General features: G+C 47.6%; 3 protein-coding genes and 1 long non-coding RNA gene across 5 annotated transcripts in view; 1 reads left to right on the forward strand and 3 right to left on the reverse strand.

Moving 5' to 3' along the window:
• The first annotated feature begins 180 nt into the window (after positions 1-180).
• strn3 (striatin, calmodulin binding protein 3) lies at positions 181-12278 on the forward strand. Its single transcript, XM_035610049.2, has 16 exons — positions 181-487; positions 4735-4838; positions 5704-5777; positions 6010-6088; positions 6384-6545; positions 6640-6781; positions 7115-7250; positions 7362-7501; positions 7594-7772; positions 7881-7928; positions 8023-8144; positions 8517-8684; positions 8883-9023; positions 9244-9351; positions 9470-9556; positions 9734-12278. The coding sequence occupies exons 1-16, from the start codon at positions 221-223 to the stop codon at positions 9901-9903; spliced, it is 2127 nt and encodes a 708-aa protein (XP_035465942.1). The 5' UTR covers positions 181-220; the 3' UTR covers positions 9904-12278.
• LOC118286001 lies at positions 194-6531 on the reverse strand. 2 transcript variants are annotated; one of them, XR_007032202.1, is made up of 3 exons: positions 6392-6531; positions 4635-4749; positions 194-941 (listed from the first exon to the last, which is right to left on the reverse strand). It is a non-coding gene; the product is annotated as an uncharacterized LOC118286001 (long non-coding RNA). The 2 variants fall into 2 exon arrangements; XR_007032203.1 differs by lacking the exon at positions 194-941 and adding an exon at positions 4117-4418.
• Positions 12279-12874: 596 nt separating the features above from the next.
• On the reverse strand, positions 12875-16935 carry LOC118285997 (dynein regulatory complex subunit 2-like). The gene is made up of 9 exons (XM_035610052.2): positions 16799-16935; positions 16418-16542; positions 15660-15827; positions 15385-15554; positions 14063-14213; positions 13810-13983; positions 13498-13716; positions 13303-13410; positions 12875-13226 (listed from the first exon to the last, which is right to left on the reverse strand). The coding sequence occupies exons 2-9, from the start codon at positions 16520-16522 to the stop codon at positions 12936-12938; spliced, it is 1386 nt and encodes a 461-aa protein (XP_035465945.2). The 5' UTR covers positions 16523-16542; positions 16799-16935; the 3' UTR covers positions 12875-12935.
• A 407-nt stretch (positions 16936-17342) lies between these two features.
• Positions 17343-24184, reverse strand: part of coch (coagulation factor C homolog, cochlin (Limulus polyphemus)) — a 14480-nt gene continuing 7638 nt past the window's right edge. Inside the window, exons 7-15 of the mRNA XM_035610050.2 lie at positions 23298-23354; positions 23019-23166; positions 22702-22805; positions 22400-22626; positions 22196-22310; positions 19812-19955; positions 19542-19698; positions 19266-19360; positions 17343-19184 (exon numbers count right to left, since the gene is read on the reverse strand). Coding sequence (XP_035465943.1) covers positions 19012-19184; positions 19266-19360; positions 19542-19698; positions 19812-19955; positions 22196-22310; positions 22400-22626; positions 22702-22805; positions 23019-23166; positions 23298-23354 — 1220 coding nt within the window. The 3' untranslated portion in view covers positions 17343-19011. The remainder of the gene's footprint in view (positions 19185-19265; positions 19361-19541; positions 19699-19811; positions 19956-22195; positions 22311-22399; positions 22627-22701; positions 22806-23018; positions 23167-23297; positions 23355-24184) is intronic.

Below are 24184 nucleotides of genomic sequence, written 5' to 3' on the forward strand. Positions count from 1 at the left end.
GGAGCGAGAGAGAGGGGGGGGGGGGCGAGAGAGAGAGGGCGAGGGGGAGAGAGAGAGAGAGAGAGAGAGAGAGAGAGGGGGGGGGGGGGGAGAGGGAGCGAGAGAGAGAGAGGGGGGGAGAGAGACAGAGAGAGGGGAGGGGGGGGGGGGGAGCGAGAGAGGGAGCAAGAGAGAGCGAGAGGGGGGGGGGAGAGGGAGAGAGGGGGAGGGGGGGGACAACATGGATGAGCAGCCCGGCGGAGGAGGAGGGGTCGGAGCGGGCGCTCACAGACAACCTCCCCCGCAGCAGCAGCTCCAGTCGGGAAGCAACAGCAGCGCGAATCCGATCGGAGGCGGCGGCGGAGTCATGGTGCCGCACCAGCCAGACGAGCTTCCCCGGCCGCAGCAGCAGTACACCATCCCCGGCATCCTGCACTACATCCAGCACGAGTGGGCCCGGTTCGAGATGGAGAGGGCGCACTGGGAGGTGGAGAGGGCCGAGCTCCAGGTTAGCCCCTTTAGCTTAGCTTAGCGAAGCGCTGAATGCTCGGGCTCACACCAACCACCGGGCTGTGAAGTGTGGTGGACGGGCAGCTGAACAGAACCGTGTCGGTGTTCACAGCCTCGCCTCCTCCGCGTCGTCGCTCTCGGTCGTTCTTCAGTGGAACTCAGCAACACGACGCGCTGAAGCTAGCGGCTCATTGAACAGCTGCAGGCGCCCGGCTAGCCGTCAGCTCGAGCGGAGCTAGCCGTTAGCTCGAGCCCGTCGTGTGTCTGCTGTCAGTGTTTCCTCCTCTGCGCTTCTCTCTTCATTAACACCCGAACATCGGCCTCCCGTCGCCGGCGGAGCAGCAGCGAGTGAAGCTGGCGCGCAGCTTCTCCCACACGCAGCCATTTTGGGTTTGTCACGCTAGCTCAAGTTAGCTTCGTGGCTAGCAGAGTTGGAAGAAGCTCCTAGTGACCTGAAACAGGTGAAAGTACAAAAACCACAGTTGTTAAAAAGAATACTCGAGTACAAGAACAAACATGAGCAGGAAATAATTCAAATGATCAAATTAAATTCTCGATATTGACACATTGGTATAATAGTGAGTCGCAGCAGTGTTGACAGCGGCTCGGTCTGGATGAGACAGTTCAATATTACACTTATTTACATCGCACATTCATTCATGTACATCTGCTGCAACAGGCGGTTGCGGGAGAGTTTTTATTGTTGTTATTTGAAGCAGATGACGTGAATGTGACCTGGTTCATGACAGTGAAGCTGCATTGAACTCCCTCTAGGAGCTCATTGTGATTGGTTGTTTTACTTTGTGACTCTGCATCACAGTTTAACATCAGCACGTTTTGTAGGTAAAGTTCTTCTACTTGAGTAAAAGAACTAATACCACAGTAAAAGTACTAATACCACAGTAGAAGTCCTGCATCGATCCATCCTCCCATTGTTGTTTCCATAGTCCATAAATCGATAGATTACAGGAATCTTTTATCTATAAACTGTCACAAAATAATTTAATACATAATAATAATCTGTTGTCCTTGAAAACACCTGCCTGTTTTCTGTGGGAAATAATAATGTGTTGTTTGCTTAGTTTTCGTGCAAAGAGTACGAAATTAATCGATTGGGGGGAAAAGTCGACGACTAAGGGATCAGTTGTGTGCGTGTGCGCGCGCGCGTATTGAGAGACGATGAAGTGAAATGCTGGACAGTTCATGTGTTCGTCATAACACACTTCAGCAGGCTGTGTGTGTGTGTGTGTGTGTGTGTGTGTGTGTGTGTGTGTGTGTGTGTGTGTGTGTGTGTGTGTGTGTGTGTGTGTGTGTGTGTGTGTGTGTGTGTGTGTGTGTGTGTGTGTGTGTGTGTGTGTGTGTGTGTGTGTGTGTGTTCTGCTCTGCTCTGCTCTGCTCTGACTTGTCGTGCCAGTACACCCGATGCCTTCGCCATGACTCCATCAGCGTTCCTGATAAGAGGCTAGCGTTCGTGCATAGGTGACGACATTCCTGTGAACATTTACAGCAACACATGGTCACGTGACCTGCAGCAGCCGCACTTCACCAACACGCCACGACCAAGTGTCCTCAATGTCGGAGGGAGGATTCGACCAATGTTCAGTCTCTCTCCGCGCCTCGTGGTCGTTCCGTCCGACCCACGGTCACAAACCCAACGATCTTCAGCTCACCGTCTCAGGAGGAGACGACAGAGAAGCATCAAATTCTCTTGTTCCAGGAGCTGAAACAAGAGAATGTTTTGCTTCAGTCTCAAACGTCTACAGAGAAACGCAGAGAGTTTATGTCCCAGGACAAAAATGTTCCCGTTCATCGACTCTTCACGTTCGCAGTCACAGAGACACGAAAGTGATAGACATGACCTTTTTTTTGTCTCTGGCCCCACGCGAAGAGATCGTGATCCGTCATCTGAGCTTCAGCTGTGAAATGATTGTGATCCGACTCAGAAGAATCTGTTTCATGTGAGCGAAAGACAGAAACATCACAGTAAATCCCACGATGACTCTGTGTTATTGAATAATTCTGTCTTCAACCACACACACACACACACACAAACACACACTTTAATCTGCTACTGGAGTAATTTGCCCAATCTGCTCGCTGCTGCAGCTGTGAAGGGAAACAGCCTGGAAAACTGTGAAAGTCTGAAAACTGCTGCAGATTAAAACTGAATGTTTTTTTATCTGGATGGATTAATCGTCCTGTGCCTCGGCGTGCCGCTCACCAGCCTGCCCGGTCATACCTATGGTTGCCCGCCTCTGGAACCTGGTCTCCCGCAACGGGGAAGTGATCTGATTGGTTCTGTCTGCCCGTGTTTGACTGACTGAGTTTGTTGAGGTGAAGAAGGTTCGGCTCTGATTTGAAGTCAGATGATTTTGCTGCGATTTGTTCCGTCAGGACGCGACGACAGACAAGGTTTGTGAAAAGCACCTGACTGTTAACATCTCTTAAGATCTCAGTGTGACTCTTGTGATTTCATAGAGCGAGCATCTCAGCTCCATATCAGAAGGTCAAAGGTCAGCCTGTTTACCTGGACAGAGTGGTGACTCCAATGTTTTGAAAAAGAGGGCGGGGCCCAGTGGACCCTATTCTGACAGCCCCGTCGCAGCTGGACGCTAAAAGTAGAGCGGCCCGAAAATAACTGCAACACACACGCTGGCGTTCAACTGCCCGTCAGTCGCACAATTAGAGACTGAAGAGTTTGTCTCATGACTTTATGAGGTTTGTGTGTTTTGCAGTTGTTCAGAGGAGTGGCCCTCATGACCCCAGCTTGATCTGTCAGCCTGGTAAATCTGGGCCAGTGAGCTCACCCCCCCCCCCCCACCCCACCCGGTGCTCTGACCTCACTCCAGCTCCCTGAGGAGCGCTTGATTCATGCTCACCAGGTGCACAGAGAGGGTGGGGGTGGGGGTGCACGGACTAGAAAATGTTATGATTCCAAACGAAGTCACTGTGAAGAGACTCTGCTTTATTATCAGTTATTCTTATTATTATTACGGTCATGTAGACGAACACAGGGTCACACACACAAGCAAGCACACTCAGTCGTGTTCTTCGCCAGCTGGTCATATATGATCCAGTTCACATGAGACACGACTCTGAGCTTCTGGTTTCACTCCGGAGCGACGTACAATCATGAAAGTAGGAACCATGAAGGGAATCGAACGCGGGCCTTCTATACCAAAGTCTGTCAGCAGGATCACACTGAAACTACTGGACGTGTTTCGAGGGAACTTTGGATTGAATTTGACGAACTGTGGGTTCTTTCGGTTTGAGTGACAGACGTTCACATTCTGACACTGTCGGGTTGCGCGTCGGGTGACTAGTATAAAATAGTGTGTGTGTGTCACGGTTGATTCCCTGAAACCGTCGGTGACATCACCGCTGTTCCGACAGCGATTCAGAGATTTTAGGAGGAATCGTCTGAGCGTCGACTCTGCTGCTGGACGAGCGTCAGATGTTTGCTTGGACAATCACACACACACACACAGAGACACACACTCGTCTTGTGGTATGTCAGGGTGGTGTGGATCTGTGGTTGTCAATCACAGGACCGACCAATCAGAGCGCAGCTAAATCAGTGTGGTTTGTTATGTAATCCTCCTCCCAGACGAACCAGTTCACACTCCCCCCCCCCCTCCTGGCCTGGGAAGGACCTCTGCTTTCCCCGTCGTCATGGTGACCTCAACTAGGAGGAAGTCACACACACACACACACACACACACACACACACACACACACACACACACACACACACACACACACACACACACACACACACACACACACACATACCCCCCCTCCTCTGTTGCCATGGGCAAGATCTCAGTGTGTGTGTTGGTATAAATAGCTCTGGGCCTCAGGCCTCCATCAGTGTTGGGTTTCAGGAGCAGCTGCTCACAGACAGACGGGTTGACAGACAGATGGTGGAGCTGCAGATTGACAGGTGAAGGAGGTGGTTTTGAGGCTTGTCTTCAGAAAGTTCACAGGGAAACTCGATTGACGTTCACTCGGACTCCAGTGTGAACATAATTGGGGGTCCAGAGGTCAAAGGTCAATGTGACTGTGACCTCACTTAGACCAATATCCTGAATCATAACTCGTGAATGAATGAATGCTCAGACTATGACGCATTATCAGACACATACGATTTGATGAAGTTTCACGTCACAGAACATTGTGACGACGATGATGATGATGATGTCACATGCTGAGTGTGTGTCTGATGATATCATGATGTTCCCACAGGCCAGGATAGCATTCCTGCAGGGAGAGAGGAAAGGTCAAGAGAACCTGAAGAACGACCTGGTCCGAAGAATAAAGATGTTGGAATACGCTCTGAAGCAGGAACGGTGAGAAACTGTTCTCTTTATATAACAGACTGTAGATAAAGACGATCCTTGACTGTATATAAAGACGATCAGAGAATGTATATGAAGACGATCAGAGAATGTATATGAAGACGATCACTGACTGTATATGAAGACGATCAGCGACTGTATATAAAGATGATCACTGACTGTATATGAAGACGATCAGCGACTGTATATAAAGACGATCACTGATTGTATATAAAGACGATCAGAGACTGTATATAAAGACGATCACTGATTGTATATAAAGATGATCACTGACTGTACATAAAGACGATCAGTGACCGAATATAAAGACAATCACTGACTGTATATAAAGACCATCACTGACTGTAAATAAAGACGATCAGAGACTGTATATAAAGACGATCACTGACTGTATATAAAGACGATCAGAGACTGTATATAAAGACGATCACTGACTGTATATAAAGACGATCAGAGACTGTATATAAAGACGATCACTGACGATCACTGACTGTATATAAAGACAATCACTGACTGTATATAAAGACGATCAGAGACTGTGTATAAAGACGATCACTGACTGTATATAAAGACGATCACTGACTGTATATAAAGACAATCACTGACTGTATATAAAGACGATCAGAGACTGTATATAAAGACGATCAGAGACTGTATATAAAGACGATCACTGACTGTATATAAAGACGATCACTGACTGTATATAAAGACGATCAGTGACTGTATATAAAGACGATCAGAGACTGTATATAAAGACGATCACTGATTGTATATAAAGACGATCAGAGACTGTATATAAAGACGATCACTGACTGTATATAAAGACAGATTCTTCTTCTTTTTTTTTTTTCCTCAGAGCAAAATATCACAAGTTAAAATATGGAACAGAATTAAACCAAGGAGAGATGAAGATGCCCAGCTTCGAATCAGGTCGGTTGTCTGTCTCTGTTTCTATCTGTCTGTCTGCGGTTTCAGTGTGATCACTGATGTGGTGTGTGTGTGTGTGTGTGTGTGTGTGTGTGTGTGTGTGTGTGTGTGTGTGTGTGTGTGTGTGTGTGTGTGTGTGTGTGTGTGTGTGTGTGTGTGTGTGTGTGTGTGTGTGTGTGTGTGTGTGTGTGTGTGTGTGTGTGTGTGTGTGTGTGTGTGTGTGTGTGTTCTGCAGACACCAAAGACTCAGAGGTCTCAGCTGTTCCTGCCAACAGTCAGCTGACCTGGAAACAAGGACGGCAGCTGCTCAGACAGTAAGAGACACTCACCTGGATGAGACTTTTCATCATCATTGTTTACTAGCAGTTTTCTGAACAAGTAAAAGTCACGACAAAAACTTGAAGGTGCTGGAAGAGGGTCACGCCCACATCGCACCACATCAGAGAGTTAAAAAAAACGTATCCTGGCTCCGCCCCCTTTGTTTGGATCCGCTCCCAAATTTCATGGAAATCGGTTCAGTAGCTTCAGAGTAATTCTGCTGAAAGATCGACAGACAGAACTGAAAACAACCGTGTGTGCGTGCGTGCGTGCGTGCGTGCGTGCGTGCAGGTACCTACAGGAAGTGGGCTACACAGACACCATCCTGGACGTCCGTACCCAGAGGGTTCGCTCTCTGCTCGGCCTGTCGGGCTCTGAGCAGAACGGATCTGTGGAGAACAAGAACCTGCAGCACCTGATCAACGGGACGGAGCGCCGCCGGGACAGCAAGAGGTACACACACACACACACACACACACACGCGGTTAGTGGGGTCAGAGGTCACACACACAAGGAGACACATGACTGTGTTGTTTTTCGTGTCCAGGAGTCCAGGCGACGTTCTGGAGACGTTCAACTTCCTGGAGAACGCAGAGGACAGCGACGAAGACGAGGAGGACGAGGAGGGAGACCTGATGGACGACATCAGCGCCGGCAAACACCACCGAGCCAAGAAACACAAGACCAAGGCACACGCACGCACGCACGCACGCACGCACGCACGCACGCACGCACGCACGCACGCACTCAACCCAATGCAATGCTCCTTGTCTCCTTTCCTTGTTCTTCTTTCCTTCTTTCCTTAACTTTTTCTCTAACTCCCTCTTCCCTCCGTCCCTCCTCCCATCTTTTCATTCTTTTCTTCCGTCTCCCGGACAGCTGCTTCGTCCTTCCTCTCTTCTTTGTCGCCTTCCTTCCTCAAAATTTTTAAAATTTTTAAACTTTTCTTCTAAAAATTTTTAAAAAATTGTAACTTTTCTTCTAACATTCGCCCACTCTCCTCTTCCCTCCTTCTCTGACAGGTCGGGAACGAGGGCCTAGCGTCGGAGGACGACGCCGACACTGAGGAGGCGCTGAAGGAGTTTGACTTCCTCGTGACGGCCGAGGACGGAGAGGGAGCCGGCGAAGCTCGGAGCTCCGGGGACGGGACGGAGTGGGGTGAGAGAGAGAGAGAGAGGGACGGACGGACGTCTCCTAGGAGCCGAGATCTAAAAAGTGTCTCGTAAAAAAATGTTACTTCAAACCTTCCTCCTCCGTTTGTCTCTGCAGCGGAACCTCTACCGTTTCCTGCTGGCGGGGGGAAGTCCTTCCTTTTGGGGGGGTCAGATGACGTGTTGGAGAGCGTGCTGGGTCTGGGTGACCTTGCCGACCTCACCGTCACAAATGACGAGACAGACTTCAGCTACGACGTGAGGACACAGACCGAACCGCCGCTACGCTAAGTTCAGAGACTTTTCACGTGAAGTTAATCCGACAACTCTGTGCGTGTCTTTTACCGCAGCTGCCGACCAATAAGGAGTCTTCGTTCAGGAAGACGTGGAACCCCAAGTACACGCTGCGGAGCCACTTCGATGGCGTGCGGGCGCTGGCCTTCCACCCCGTGGAGCCCTGCCTGGTCACCGTGTCCGAGGACCAGACCCTCAAACTGTGGAACCTCACCAAGACCGTCCCCGCCAAAAAGTACACAAGCTCAACCGTCAGAACAGGAAGCACGACGACGAGGAGGAGGAGGATGATGATGAAGTTGATGAAGTTGATGAATAACACTTTGTTTCCATTGTTTTCCAGAAGTGCCTCGTTCGATGTGGAACCCGTCTACACATTCCGAGCCCACGTGTACGTCGCACACACACTCACACACGGAGCTGATTGATTTATTGATTATATATATTAAATGTATTATTAATTATTGATCTGGTCTCTGCTCCAGTGGTCCAGTGTTGTCGTTGGCGATGACGCCCAGTGGAGAACAGTGTTTCAGTGGAGGCATCGACTCAACCATCCAGTGGTGGAACATCCCCAGTTCGAATGTGGACCCCTATGACACCTACGGTACACACACACACACTCACACACACTCAGACACACACACACACACACACACACACACACTCTCACTCAGAGACACACACACTCAGACACACACACACACAGACACACACACACACACACTCAGACTCACTCACTCACTCACTCACTCACACACTCACAACCACACACACTCAGACACACACACACACTCAGACAAACACACACACACTCACAACCACACACACTCAGACACACACACACACTCTCAGACAAACACACACACACTCAGACACAGAATCTCCTCCACCTTCACTCTGAAAAAAGTAAAAGATCAAAAAGCTTTTTCTCTTTAATAAACACGCGTCTCCTCCCTCCTTCCTCTTGTCCAATCAGATCCCAGTGTCCTTGCCGGGTCATGGGCGGGGCATACAGATGCTGTGTGGGGATTGGCCTACAGCGGTATCAAGAACCGCCTCCTGTCCTGCTCGGCAGACGGAACGGTGAAGCTGTGGAACCCGGCGGAGAAGAACCCCTGCGTCGCCACGTTCAACACCGACCAGGGTGAGGGGGCTGGAGACCACAGAATGTAACCGCTACAGTGACAACACTTCACTGGTTAAACTTCACTGGTGTGTGTGTGTGTGTGTGTGTGTGTGTGTGTGTGTGTGTGTGTGTGTGTGTGTGTGTGTGTGTGTGTGTGTGTGTGTGTGTGTGTGTGTGTGTGTGTGTGTGTGTGTGTGTGTGTGTGTGTGTGTGTAGAACACGGGATCCCAACATCAGTGGACTTTAACGGTTGTGACCCCGCCCACATGGTGGCGTCCTTTAACAGTGGAGACGTGGTGGTGTACGACCTGGAGACCTCCCAGAACGCAGTGGTGCTGAAGGGTCAGGGAGACAGCGGTAAGGACACACACACACACAGATTCAACAGAAACGTGTAATGATGCGACTCCTCTAATCTCATTGGTGTGTGTGTGTGTGTGTGTGTGTGTGTGTGTGTGTGTGTGTGTGTGTGTGTGTGTGTGTGTGTGTGTGTGTGTGTGTGTGTGTGTGTGTGTGTGTGTGTGTGTGTGTGTGTGTGTGTGTGTGTGTGTGTGTGTGTGTGTGTGTGAGAGAGAAGACGTCCCAGGGTGGAATCATATCAACAAGGTGGTGAGTCATCCCACGCTGCCCGTCACCATCACCGCTCATGAAGACAGGCAGATCAAGTTCTATGACAACAAGTCAGGTCAGTGTGTCTCTCCCTCCCTCTGTCCTTCCTCCCTTCCTCTGTCCTCCCTCTGTCCCTGTCTTAACGTGACATGTGACAGTAAGTGACTTGTCTCCTCGTCGTTCCTCCTCTGCAGGTAAAGTGATTCACGCCATGGTGGCTCACCTGGACGCTGTGACCAGTCTGGCAGTGGATCCTAATGGGATCTACCTGATGTCTGGCAGTAAGTCTCTCTCTCTCTCTCTCTCTCACTCTCACTCTCACTCTCACTCTCACTCTCACACACACACACACACACACACACACACACACACACACACACACACACACACACACACACACACACACACACGAATCATGGCTCTGTGATGTCATCGATGACACGTCTCCCCCTCCTCAGGTCACGACTGCTCTCTGCGTCTGTGGAACCTGGACAGTAAGACGTGCGTCCAGGAGATCACTGCTCACCGCAAGAAGAGCGAGGAGGCGATCTACGACGTGGCCTTCCACCCCTCCAAGGCCTTTATCGCCTCCGCTGGGGCTGACGCCCTCGCCAGGGTCTACGTGTAGACGACCACGGGGCGGGGAGCGACTCAGACAGAAATAGAGAGAGAGAGAGAGAGAGAGCGAGGCTGGTCACATGATCACACGCACACACACACACACACACACACACAGAGCTGCCCTCTCCCTCTGACTGACTGAAGAGGGACACCCCCACCCCCCTAACCCCCCCAATACGGCTCTGATGAGACAACATGAAGCCCCGCCCCCTCCTCAGACAGGAGCAGACGATCCTTCAGATCTCGTCTCTGTCTCGATGTGGTTTTATTTTATCGTTTTGTCAAACGACGTCGTCGCCTCACGGCCCGGTTCACAGAATCCACCTGTGGCGTCCATCTTGACCATGAGACGCTGGACTCAGATCAGCTGCTCCGCACAAACCGCAGACCTAAACGGTCTATCAGCAAATCACTGATCAGCTGCAGTGTCGTGGCAGTCTGTGGAAACGTCTCGCAGTCGGACCAGTGACGAAGGTTCCTGTTGTTTGATCTCCACGCCATCACGCTGCACCTCGGGGGGGGGGGGGGGCGTGTCAGTGAACTGTGATCACGTCGCAGGCTGATTCAACCAGGGAGTAAACAGTAGGTTTTTAAACACTGACGCCGGGAACAGATCATGTGATGACCGGACGCCGCTGCGGTCGCCATGGTTTCTGAACCAAAGCTCCTGAGGTCAACAGCTGCTCTCATATTTTGTCCTGCCCACCTTTTTACAGTGTTTTTAAAAGAGAGAAACTGAGAAACTTTAAATAATCGCGTCGCATCAGGCGTCAGATTGTCTGTCTGACCGAGGTAAGATCTGATTGGACCATAGGGGAGCAGCCAATCGGAGCCCTGCGTTTCAACCCCTCTGACATATGGAGCGGAGGATTCAGTCGTCGAGCGTTTTTTGTTTTTGTGTGAAATGAATCTAGTTTTTATAATCCCTGTTTTTTATCAACGTCTCGTTCACGACACTGAGGAGGATTCGACTTCCTCTTTCCCGTCCTGCCAACAACCCCTGTCCCCCTGCCCATGAACCACTTCCTGTCGCCTGGGAGAAATTAACCGAGAGAGGAGGAAGTGACTGTTCAGACGAGACGCTGCAGGAGACGCTCACGTCGCTGAGTCTCCATGAATTTATTCCTTTTTATCAGACAATGGAAAGAAACAAAAAAATCAGTAATTTGTTTCTTCACCGTCTCCACTGACATTAACCAGACTTTTATTCTGAAAATCTGATTCATACTACGTTTTATTCTGAAAGACTTTGTGAACATGGTTGTTTTGTTTTTTGTTTTTTTTGGCCGTTGTCAGTATTTTTAGATTTATGAAGATAAAAAAACTGAAAATCTTCTCGGTAAAAACATTCTTGACTCTGTTTTGTCGATAACATGAAAGTGGTTTGATCCGGTTTTCAGATTTCTGTTCTGGGACTTAAATCTACTACTTCTAAATCGATACATATTTTTTTAAATAACACCTAATTTGCATATTTAAACAATCAAACGTCAGAAAAGCTTTAATATAAAACGTGATTGTCTTGATGTGGGTGATGAACTGGAGACATTCCATGACCACGACCTGTGGCGTCTCGCCGCCGTGACCACCTTTGATTCGTTTGTCGTCTGAGCAGGAAGTTAAACGGTTTCCTGACGTCAGTTTCGTGTCGTCTGCAACGATAGAATGAAACAGTGTAGAACCACGACCTGGTGATGTCATCACACGGGGCCACAGAGGTCCCATAACTCAGACCAGCTTCATCAATCACAGAGAAGAAGACCACGTTTTATTTGTTTGCTCCGACTGAAAAGTTGTATCAGGTCGTTTTATTTTGGCGAGGCAACGACGGATTTCATAACTTTTTTTTTACATAAAGAAAATATGATTAAAATAAAAAAGGACCATTGACAAATAAAAGTTATGGAGAGAATTTTGATCGTGTCGAACTAAAACATTACAACTTCTCCTCTTCCTCGCTTCATATCACTGTGTGATGTTCCTTCACGGTTTTCCAGTTATTTATGTCTTGACAGTTTTCCGTGTCGGTGACGTGTGAAACGTTCACAATGTTTTATTTTTCATATTTCATGTTTCGTCCGTCACAACGTTCTCTTCTCTCCCGCCACATCTACATCTGACTGTAACTAAACACTCTGTTCTGTTTGTGTAATGCATGATTAATACAGTTTTAAAAAAAGTATATTTTCTAGTCTTTCAAAAAATGGATAAAAAAAAGTTCTGATCAGATTGCGAGTTTTGATGAGTTTTGTAAGTTTTTGTTTTTTTTGATTTACAAACTATGAAACAGCAGATTTTAAAGATTGTACCACATAGAATACAACTGTTGAAAATGTATATAAAATGTCTATAATAACTATTAAATGGTGAAGCTGTACAGACGCTGCTGCTCAGAGTCGTTCTGTCAGGAAACATCGAGACACACGACTCGTCACTGAGATAATCAATCAGCTTTTATTGTTCATAATAACTTAAAGCTCCAGTGTGTAATATTCAGAAGAACTAATTGTCCATAACTCTGCGTTCATATATGTATAATGAGTTATATATATTTCAATGAGGTGGACCCGACCTCCGTGTGAGTCTCCATGTTTCTATGTTGTGTTGAATATGGTTGTTGAACTAAACGGTCTATAAAGGTATATCAAATAATAATCATACACATTTTAATTAAATTAATTAATTAAACAGTTATTTTTGCACAATAAGTTTCACAAATGTTAGAATTTGCTGCTTTTGCTTTTCGTCTTTTTTCGTAAAGAGATTAATAATTAATTAATAACACAATATCTTGTATTAGTTGCAGCTGTGAATAAACGCAGAAACTCCACTTCACATGTTCGTCTGTCCACATACCTTTGTTTGAAAATGAATTTGACACAAACTGTTTGAGACCGAGCGAGTTCCGTCACTGAAGAGGGAAACGACTGAAAGCTCCAGAAACAGTAAGTGGATGTTGAGTTAACGTGAAAAAAATCTTTTGTCAAATTTTATTTTATTAACGGAGTTTCTTTTGAACCACGTCAGATCTCCGACAGGTTACAGAGCGTGTGTGACGACGAGCGCGGCCTCGACGGGGCCGTGGCGTCTGTCGCTCTCCAGTGGCGGCGCTGCCGCGGTCGGGGCCCGGTGCACGGTTGGCAGAGGTCTGTCGAGGGCGAGGGCGTGGTCGCTGGCCGCCATGGCCTCCAGGCGCTGCCGCAGCAGGAGCCTCAGCTGCCGGTTTTCTCTGCTCAGCTCCTCTCGCCGCCTCGTCAGAGCCGCTCGCTGCAGCAGAGCGCCGTTGAAGCGCCGCGTCGCCTGACGGATGTCTGCAAACTCACACGCCTCCTGCAGGTGGAGACAGAGGTCGGTGATCAGCAGCTCCATCCACACAGGACCACTTCCCCCTCCCTCTTCCCCTCACCTCCGCTGCTTCCTCCTCCGTCACAGATCTCTGATCGTCTTCGGCCGACGTCGTGAAGACGTTCTCCTGCTTGCGGCACATCTCCGCCACACGTAGAATCCTCTCGCCCTGAAAAAGCAGCGTGAAAACACGTCGATTGTCGTGGCTGTCGGTGCGTCAGCAGACAGACGAGTGTGTGCGTGTGTGAGGTTGCACCTTGGCAACGACCGCCTGCAGCCTCCTGGTGGCGTCGTGGAACTGCGCGGTGAGGTTGACGATGCGTCTCCTCGACCCGGCGCGGTCCCGGGTCTGCTGGTCACGGAGCTTGCGGCTCTTTTGGTTCACGTCGCCCGTGGCGGCGGTCAGATCTTGTTCCATCGTCTCCTGTCCGGCTTTACCCGAGTTCTGCTTCACCCGGAACTGAAAGACTTTGTCCTGAGAGAGAAGAAGAAACGTTAAAAAGGTCCAGGTGATCAGAACGATCCCTGGTTCATTTATGAATATGTGTATTGATTCAGTGATTCTGACCTGCAGCTCCTTGATGTTCTCCATGCTCTTGTCCCTCATCCTCACGTACTCCTGGTTCTTCACCACCAGCTCGTCCAGCTCTTTGCCTTCTCTGCGGTGGAGATGCAGACCCTCCTGGTGATGGCGAGTCCTGTCCGTCATCGCCATCTCCCCCTCGCGGACCAGAGCGTTCATCTGTCCACAGGACGGGAAGAGGAAAGTGAGACGAGACCGGCCTCGGGCCGGAGGTGAGAGCGGCGGCGCTGCGACGTACCCGGTGCTCGTGGTCGCTCTGCAGCGACGCCGTGCTCTGGCTGTACAGTCTCTGGATCTCATCCATCACTTCCTTGTGCTGCTGCTCCACGGTGAACTTGGCGTCTTCCAGATCCGCTCGCTGCTGCCGAGAGAGATCCAGCATCTGCTTCCTGAAAACACGGCAGAGTCGTCAAACCCCGGCTGGTGCTTCATGTGACACCTTCACCGTTCTGTTAGGTTTCATTATCATGTTCCTCAAACTTCCTTTTTGTTTTTACTTCTTTTGTACGGAACCGCATTGCAGCCACGGCAAAAAAACACTGAAGTTTCACGTTATTTCGTGAAACTTTCAAGTATCACGAAACTTTTCACTTTATTTCGTAAAAAAACATTCCCGTTATCTCGTTAAACTTTCCCATTATTTCGTGAAACGTTCACGGTATTTTGTGAAACTTTCACGTTATTTCGTAAAACTTTTCACGTTATTTCGTGAAACTTTTCACATTATTTCGTTCATCTTTTCCGTTATTTCATAAAACCTTTCACATTATTTTGGTAAAATGTTCAAGTTATTTCGTAAAGCTGTTCACGTTATTTTGTGAAACTTTCACGTTATTTCGTAAACGTTCAAATTATTTCGTAAAACTTTTCACGTTATTTCGTTAAACTTTCCCATTATTTCGTAAAACGTTTCCGTTATTTCGTAAAACGTTCACGTTATTTTGTGAAAGTTTCACGTTATTTCGTAAAATGTTCATCGTAAAACTTTCACGTTATTTCATAAAACTTTTCACATAATTTTGTTAAAATATTCATGTTATTTCATAAAACGTTCCCGTTATTTCGTAAAACTTTTCACATTATTTCGTTAATCTTTCCCGTTATTTTGGTAAAATGTTCATGTTATTTCGTAAAACTTTTTACGTTATTTTGTGACAATGTCACGTTATTTTGTGAAACTTTCACGTATTTTGTAATAACTTTACATGTTATTTATATATTATTATTTATTTAGAAATAACGTGAAAGTCTTACGGAATAACGTGAAACTTTATTGTAGTCATAATAAACTTTTCAAGTTATAACATGATACTGATCCGTTTGTATTTTTCTGCCGTGGCAGTAATACCCTGTAGTAGTTTTTACGTTTCACTGGGCAAAGCTTTAGTTTTTTTCTGCTTCTTTATCATTTCACTCGTTGAATAAACGCTCTTGCTGTGAAATGCAGCTCCACTCAACTCTAGATTCATATTTCATACAGTTATGAACATCCTCTGGTGGCGAGCTGCCGGTCACGTGTCAGCGCTGCAGGGGGCGCTAAGGCGCCGCAGACTGACTGACCTCTCCGTGTGGAGCCCAGCGCTCAGGTGCTGCAGGTTCTTCTCCCAGTGCTGCTGCAGCACCGTCAGACGTTTCTCCTGCTGCGCCCACAGACGCTCGATGTGCTGCAGGTGAAGCCGCCGCACCTGCGCCGACTGACGCTCCGCCTCCCGCAGGTCGCGCTCCAGACACTGCAACACAGACAGGGGGTCGGGGTCAGCAGGTCAACGGTCACATCGACGTCCTCACGAGGTCAAGGACAAGACGACAAGAAGGACGTTGGGGGCGGAGCTCACCGTGATCACATGGTCCAGTCCGTCCAGCTGCGTCTGGGACGTCTCGCTGAGGACGTTGACGTGTTTGTGGACCTGAGCCTCTCGGTTCTGACGGAGAATCGACCTCCAGCCTTCGTTCAGGTGCAGCAGGTTCACTGCAGAGTTTGTGTTCTCCGTCTGCAACTTGTCCTGCGACAAAGAGAAACATCTGAGAAGAGCTGCTATTTACTGATCGTCTTTATATACAGTCACTGATCGTCTTCATATACAGTCAGTGATCGTCTTTATATACAGTCACTGATCGTCTGTATATACAGTCAGTGATCGCCTGTATATACAGTCAGTGATCGTCTGTATATACAGTCAGTGATCGCCTGTATATACAGTCACTGATCGTCTTTATATACAGTCAGTGATCGTCTGTATATACAGTCAGTGATCGTCTTTATATACAGTCAGTGATCGTCTTTATATACAGTCAGTGATCGCCTTTATATACAGTCAGTGATCGTCTTTATATACAGTCACTGATCGCCTGTATATACAGTCAGTGATTGTCTGTATATACAGTCAGTGATCGTCTTTATATACAGTCAGTGATCGCCTTTATATACAGTCAGTGATCGTCTTTATATACAGTCACTGATCGCCTGTATATACAGTCAGTGATTGTCTGTATATACAGTCAGTGATCGCCTGTATATACAGTCAGTGATCGTCTTTATATACAATACTGGTCGTCTATAACCAGGTCTTGATGATTATTGGAGGCGAGTTACCTTCAGGGACTGTACGAGCATCCGCTCTTCTGCCTCAGCTTTCTGTTGCAGGAACAGAAGCGTCTCTTCCTCCGTCTTTGCTCCTTTCTTCGCTTTCTTGGCCATGATCTTCCTCCGATGTCTCACTGTGACACGTGTTCAGGATTAGTAAACCCTAAGTTGCCTTCAGGATAAAGTCCAGTCGACAGTTTCTCATGTCCATTAACATGATGATGTGTCTTTTATAACTAAATATATTTTTAACTGCTTCATGTTTTTTTTGCAAAAATTGTATTTTTCATTGTGAGCTGCCGTTTAAATGTAGTGTCGTAAATGATGACTATGAACTATGATAATTATCTTTAAAAGAACAGAGCACCAACACTCTTTCCTCAGACAAACCTCAGGAACCGAGCTCGTCCTCTGGTCCGGTTCTGTTCCTTCAGATGCGGTCGGGTTGGTTCACTTTCTGTTCCATGTGATGACATCACAGATCAGAGTGTGTGTGTGTGATCTTTGATCCTTTGGTCATCGCATCAGCTGGGATGACATCACGTTTGCATCATAATGGGATGTTTTGGTTTCATTTTTTTTTTTTAAATTTCTATATATCAACGGACGGAAGAGGAGATTGATCACTTTGGTTCGTTTGACCAGTCGGGTTTGAATTTAAAGCATGAAACAAACAGGGGATCATGTTCCAGTTCCATAGAATAACTTAATAATGTACACTAGGTAATAATCTTGGTTATGATTAATCTGTATATATTTAATAACCAACAGTTTTGGAACATCATTCCCAGATTGAAGTTGGAAATATTGGTAAATAGACAGTGACAATGTTTTCCATGACTCCTCTGCCCGATGTCGTCTGCAGGTCGGACACCAGGTGGCGCCACGTCCCCGTCTCACACTGCGCTTCAGAAACAGAGACATGGACAAGCTGTAAAAATAACTTTTTTCTTTATTGGGAAAAAAAACAGGAAATAAATACAGAAATGACACCAACCATCCCAACAACAATGTTCGTATCTGTTCTTCAGATCATCACACGATCTGAGGAACCGGACGGATCATTTCAACCCTTTAAAAAAATCTTCTGTCAGAGGCTTTTGATATTTTAAAGGTTGTTGATTTAAGCCCTTTTTCTAAAATGAATTTTTGTATTAAGAGGAAATAATTATTTGCATTTACTGATACATTGTTCAGATATTTCAACTAAAATGTATTTTCCACAATCTGGGTTAAAAAAAAACAGATTAATTTCTATTTGAGTTATTTTCCGTTAAATATATTTTCGAAAGGAAAAACAGGAAACAGGGACTTTTCCCTCAAAACAGTGATTTTAAATAATGAACAGATGTTGTGATTTTAATCTACGAGCAAAGAATTTCACATCAGCTTTAAGATACAGATCTCATAATGTCTTGTAAATAATAAATGTAGATCTCAGATGTATGATGACATCAGGATCCAGTTTGAATTTTACTTATAATAACGAGTTATAGATTCACAATCACAAAATCTTCAGTTACTGGTGATGGACATTTGATACAGATCCAATAATTTTGGGCAAATTTTCTCATCATTAAAATTCAATTAAGTAAATTAGAAATATGAGTAAACTTCGTCACAGTTACAGATCGTTTATTTTGTAATCGGGAGACGAACGTTCTTATTTGTGATTTGGTTTTTCTCTTTAACCAGTTTCATGTCACAGTTATGATCGGTTTAAAAAGTCCTATCACGTTTGATCTGATTTAAAGTTAATCAGATTAATTCAAGTGATATTAGTGATTGTTGTTACAGGTTCAGCTTCGGTCTTTTCAGAGGTGTCACTCATCTGGGTTATCTGTAAACACTTTATTCATAATAATAATAATAATAATAATGTAGAAACAATTTGAGCTGTCGAGTGAATGATTCTGTTTCCTGCTGTTGATGATTATTATATTTATGTCCAACACCTTCATTAAATTTAAAACATGTTCTTTGTGTATAATTGCATGTTTCCATGTTGTGTCTGTTATGAACACTTATGAAGTGTTTTCATACATATATAATATCAGTATAGCTTGGTATATGTGTACGTGTATATACAGTGTGTGTTCTTGTAATCCTGTCTTTGTGAGGACATTTAGTAAAGTGGAGATAAATGTTCAGTTTGTTTTCTCACTTTAACGTTTGGCTTTAGGTTCAGTTGCTTAGCAACATGTTTAAGTGAATGACCTTGGTGACCTGTGTTTCCTGACAGACGTTTTGTCTCGTCCTGTCCTAAAACCTACATTACAAAGTTACAGTTTCAGGTTTATAGAATTAATAACGTGTGTTTGTAGGTGACCTCAAAACCACAGTGGTACAAATGTGTGTTGTAAACTTGTGAGGACCTGTTCTTGAACCTGTGCAGTGACAGTTTCTCTCATGGTGCGAGGGATCGCACACAAAGTCGAATCAGAAACACGAAATTCACATTAATCGCGCCGCGAATAATGCTAAACTCGCTTCACTAAATATCCGCGTGATGTGTTGTCGCGAAAGCCAGTTACCGTGAGATCCTCGTCCTTCCTGTGTGTGTGTGTGTGTGTGTGTGTGTGTGTGTGTGTGTGTGTGTGAGCTCAGTTGTTCTCGGTGAAGTCTCGGCAGATTGCTCGGACCAGCGGCGGGACGAACTCGTCCAGGCCGGTGAACTCTCTGGTGAAGAAGGTGTGGCTGTCTTTTGGCTGTGATGACATCGCTCTGAGGTCATCCATCGGGGCCCAGGCCACGCCCACAGAGAAGATGGTGATGCCTGGTGATTGGGTGATGGGTGATGATGGGATCTTTCAAAAAAAAAAGATCGAACACAAACTGGGGATATTTTGTACGTTACCATGTTTCTGCGCGTCCAGCGCTGGAATCCTCACGTCGTCGTACGATTGGCCGTCCGTCACCACGATGAGGAAGTTGCGGCCCGGTCCGGTTCGCCTGAACGAGGACAGTGACACGTTTAGTTCAGGTGTTTGAAACAGGAAGTACGTCACGAAGCCTCGTGCATGTGGCTCGTTCATATATGAACTTCTTCATGGGACTTGTTGATGGTAGAAAAATACAGAACAAATGTAACTCATAACTCTTCCAGCAGGGGGCCTCGCGGCCGAGTTGTCACCTGAACAGGTTCTGCATGGTGTAGCTGATGGCGCCCCCGGTGGCCGTCCCTCCGCTCATGTAAGGAATCCTCTTCAGCGCCTCGACGACCTCCTCTTTGTCCACGTGGTCCGACAGGCCGAACTCCAGCCGCTGGTCGTAGGTGAACTGCACCGCACCTGCAACACCAGCACACGGTCCGTCGGCCAATCAGCTCATCAATCGATCAATCAATCGATCAATCAATCAATCGATCAACCAACTGTTTGGAGTAAGTAACTGTGACGCTGACCAACGCGAGCTCCCACGTCGGAGATGTCGAAGCTCCTGGCGATTCCCACCAGGAAGTCCAGGACCAGTTGGAAATTCCCCTCGCCGACGCTGGACGAGCCGTCGATGAGGAAACCGATGTTCACAGAGTTGAAACAGGTTTTACCTCGAAACACAAACATGGAAGTAAAAGATCCACAGTGACACAAACAGACGAGCGGCTGCTGAGCGAGGTCACGCCTGTCTCTGGTTTGTTAGAGCGCTGTCATACTGATGTCATACGGATTTCATAATGACCTCATAGTGGTGTTGTGTGGGCGTGTCTTACTGCAGAGTGGTGAGACAGGTGTTGTGTGGGCGTGTCTTACTGCAGAGTGGTGAGACAGGTGTTGTGTGGGCGTGTCTCACTGAAGAGCGGTGAGACAGGTGTTGTGTGGGCATGTCTCACTGCAGTGTTAGGGTTAGGCATGTCTTACTGCAGAGGGGTGAGACAGGTTTGGTGTGGGCGTGTCTCAGTGCAGAGCGGTGAGATGGGTGTTGTGTGGGCGTGTCTTACTGCAGAATGGTGAGACAGGTGTGGTGTGGGCGTGTCTTACTGCAGAGCGGTGAGATGGGTGTGGGCGTGTCTTACTGCAGAGCGGTGAGATGGGTGTGGGTGTGTCTTACTGCAGAGCGGTGAGACAGGTGTTGTGTGGGCGTGTCTTACTGCAGAGCGGTGAGACAGGTGTGGTGTGGGCGTGTCTTACTGCAGAGCGGTGAGATGGGTGTGGGTGTGTCTCACTGCAGAGTGGTGAGACAGGCGTTGTGTGGGCGTGTCTCACCGCAGAGCGGTGAGACAGGTGTTGTTAGCGTTAGTGTGGGCGTGTCTTACTGCAGAGCGGTGAGATGGGTGTGGGTGTGTCTCACTGCAGAGTGGTGAGACAGGCGTTGTGTGGGCGTGTCTTACTGCAGAGCGGTGAGACAGGTGTGGTGTGGGTGTGTCTCACTGCAGAGCGGTGAGACAGGTGTTGTTAGCGTTAGTGTGGGCGTGTCTTACTGCAGAGCGGTGAGATGGGTGTGGGTGTGTCTCACTGCAGAGTGGTGAGATGGGTGTGGGTGTGTCTCACTGCAGAGTGGTGAGACAGGCGTTGTGTGGGCGTGTCTTACTGCAGAGCGGTGAGACAGGCGTTGTGTGGGCGTGTCTCACTGCAGAGCGATGAGACAGGTGTTGTTAGCGTTAGTGTGGGCGTGTCTTACTGCAGAGCGGTGAGATGGGTGTGGGTGTGTCTCACTGCAGAGTGGTGAGACAGGCGTTGTGTGGGCGTGTCTCACTGCAGAGCGGTGAGACAGGTGTTGTTAGCGTTAGTGTGGGCGTGTCTTACTGCAGAGCGGTGAGATGGGTGTGGGTGTGTCTCACTGCAGAGTGGTGAGACAGGCGTTGTGTGGGCGTGTCTTACTGCAGAGCGGTGAGACAGGCGTTGTGTGGGCGTGTCTCACTGCAGAGCGGTGAGACAGGTGTTGTTAGCGTTAGTGTGGGCGTGTCTTACTGCAGAGCGGTGAGATGGGTGTGGGTGTGTCTCACTGCAGAGTGGTGAGACAGGCGTTGTGTGGGCGTGTCTTACTGGAGAGCGGTGAGACAGGTGTTGTGTGGGCGTGTCTTACTGCAGAGCGGTGAGACAGTAGTTGTGTGGGCGTGTCTTACTGCAGAGCGGTGAGACAGGTGTTGTGTGGGCGTGTCTTACTGCAGTGCGGTGAGACAGGCGTTGTGTGGGCGTGTCTCACTGCAGAGCGGTGAGACAGGTGTTGTTAGCATTAGTGTGGGCGTGTCTTACTGCAGAGCGGTGAGATGGGTGTGGGTGTGTCTCACTGCAGAGTGGTGAGACAGGCGTTGTGTGGGCGTGTCTTACTGCAGAGCGGTGAGACAGGTGTTGTGTGGGCGTGTCTTACTGCAGAGCGGTGAGACAGGTGTTGTGTGGGCGTGTCTTACTGCAGAGCGGTGAGACAGTAGTTGTGTGGGCGTGTCTTACTGCAGAGCGGTGAGACAGGTGTTGTGTGGGCGTGTCTTACTGCAGAGCGGTGAGACAGGTGTTGTGTGGGCGTGTCTTACTGCAGAGCGGTGAGACAGTAGTTGTGTGGGCGTGTCTTACTGCAGAGCGGTGAGACAGGTGTTGTGTGGGCGTGTCTTACTGCAGAGCGGTGAGACAGGTGTTGTGTGGGCGTGTCTTACTGCAGAGCGGTGAGACAGTAGTTGTGTGGGCGTGTCTTACTGCAGAGCGGTGAGACAGGTGTTGTGTGGGCGTGTCTTACTGCAGAGCGGTGAGACAGGTGTTGTGTGGGCGTGTCTTACTGCAGAGCGGTGAGACAGGTGTTGTGTGGGCGTGTCTTACTGCAGAGCGGTGAGACAGTAGTTGTGTGGGCGTGTCTTACTGCAGAGCAGGCCGTCGTGCGAGCAGAGTCTCTGAGCGAGCGGTTTCACGTGCTTGTTGGTGCTGAACCAGCTGGGGATCAGGTAACTGAAGAAGCCGTTGTCTCTGCACACCGCCTGCAAGAGCAGATTCTGTCGTCAGCGAAACGTTTCATCATGTCACGTGAAAAGACGACTCTCAGATAAATGTGTGAACGCGAGCGAACCTTCTTCACGAAGTCCTCGTCCCGCACCATGGTGAGCTCCTCGGGCGCCGGCTTGGCCACAGACACCAGGAACACGTTGATGCCGGACTCGCGGGCCAACGTGGCCGCCTGCTCCAGGTCATCAGACGGCCACCCGTCAATCAGCACCATCATCACCCGGGGGTGGCCCCGCCTCCCCCCGTTCTCCTGCAGGAAGAAGCTCTCCGCCGCGTGAAGGATGGCTCGACCTGTCACACGGCAACAACAAGACAACATTACAACATCCATAAATTGAGCTTAACGTTAAACTGCGTGTGTGTTACCTGTGTTGGTGTTTCCCCCCAGGTGGGCCACCTCCTTGATGGCAGACAGCAGCTCTTTAGGCTGAGTGTAGTTGGTCAGAAGGAACTCAGTCCTGGGAGAATCACTGCTCTCACACACACACACACACACACACACACACACACACACACACACACACACACACACACACACACACACACACACACACACACACACACACACTTATTGTCTTTATAAACAGAGGCTGTGTTTGATTTGAAACAACACAACTCAGTCAGTAAACTCTGTGTGTGTGTGTGTGTGTGTGTGTGTGTGTGTGTGTGTCTGTGTGTCTGACCTGGCCTGTATCACACCCACGTGTGGTCCTGTCGGGCCGACTCTCAACATGGCTGACAGTTTGGCGACAAAGTTCTTCTGCAGGTTGAATCTTCGCTGCCCGATGTTGTTACTGCCGTCAATCACCATGGCGATGTCCATCTGACAGTCTACATACACACACACACACACACACACACAGCAATGTGAGCTTGTGAGCAGGGAGTCCCTGTATGATCCTCTGTGGATTCAATTTGAGACTTTTATTTTGGTGGGTGCAAACACAAACAAACACAAGTACCTTTATTTCCTCCCGTCAGAGCTTTCTTCACTGAGGGCTTCTTCGGTGGCTTTCTCACTGCAACACACACACACACACACACACACACACACACACACACACACACACACACACACACACACAGAGAGAGAGGTCAGACCATACAACAGGAAGTCGGTTTATTTAATCATTACTTAATTTTCAAAATAGATTTTCAAATAAAGGAGGGAGGTTGTTGTCGTTGTATGTATGATAGTAATAATTATAATAATTATTATATAATTAGATGTAGTCACCTCCATTATTATTATTATTATTATAGAGTTACCTCTTTTGTAATAGGTAACTTTATAATTTTTCCATTTGACCTATTTTTTCTTCGATTTTGATCAAACTTTTTACCTTCTGCAGATTTTCTCACATTTCAAAAACCTTCCAGATGTCATGGAGCCATAATCCATCATGTTCACTGTCGGCTTTTAATTTGAAAAACAGATGACGGTAACTCGAGATCACTTGACTGAGAGTGAAGTGTTTTCACAGGGGAATGAGTTCAACACCACAACCAATCAAAATTAAAACAGGAGCAGATCATAAACCACAAGTTTTATTGGAGCAGTTTCTCTCATCAGCCCCGCCCACTCATAAGCCCCGCCCACCCACCAGCCCCGCCCACCGATCAAGTTTCACAGACAATATCAGTGTTTGCGTTTGTACATATGGAAACTTTTATTTTACAGAATAAACAATGTTGGAAAGATGTGAATTTATGTTTACATTTTACATAAAAAAATATTTTAGTTATATTTAGTTATATTGTAAAAAAAAAAATACTGTCAAAATATCAAACCTCATTTCTGTGTCATAAGGTTTTAATAACAATGTCTTTGGAACCATTGACACATTTA

The sequence above is a fragment of the Scophthalmus maximus genome, chromosome 15, assembly GCF_022379125.1.
Source record: "Scophthalmus maximus strain ysfricsl-2021 chromosome 15, ASM2237912v1, whole genome shotgun sequence".
Classification (NCBI taxonomy): Eukaryota; Metazoa; Chordata; class Actinopteri; order Pleuronectiformes; family Scophthalmidae; genus Scophthalmus; species Scophthalmus maximus.

What these genes read in the sequence shown, in the direction of transcription:
- strn3 (XM_035610049.2), top strand. Translation starts at nt 221, where the DNA reads ATGGATGAGCAGCCCGGCGGAGGAGGAGGGGTCGGAGCGGGCGCTCAC. An exon ending in TACGCTCTGAAGCAGGAACG is followed by an intron (nt 4,839 to 5,703) that starts GTGAGAAACTGT and finishes TTTTTTCCTCAG; the next exon opens with AGCAAAATATCACAAGTTAA. An exon ending in CCAAGAAACACAAGACCAAG is followed by an intron (nt 6,782 to 7,114) that starts GCACACGCACGC and finishes CTTCTCTGACAG; the next exon opens with GTCGGGAACGAGGGCCTAGC.
- LOC118285997 (XM_035610052.2), bottom strand. Translation starts at nt 16,522, where the DNA reads ATGGCCAAGAAAGCGAAGAAAGGAGCAAAGACGGAGGAAGAGACGCTT. An exon ending in GACTGGACCATGTGATCACG is followed by an intron (nt 15,555 to 15,659) that starts GTGAGCTCCGCC and finishes TCTGTGTTGCAG; the next exon opens with TGTCTGGAGCGCGACCTGCG. An exon ending in AGAACATCAAGGAGCTGCAG is followed by an intron (nt 13,717 to 13,809) that starts GTCAGAATCACT and finishes CTTCTCTCTCAG; the next exon opens with GACAAAGTCTTTCAGTTCCG.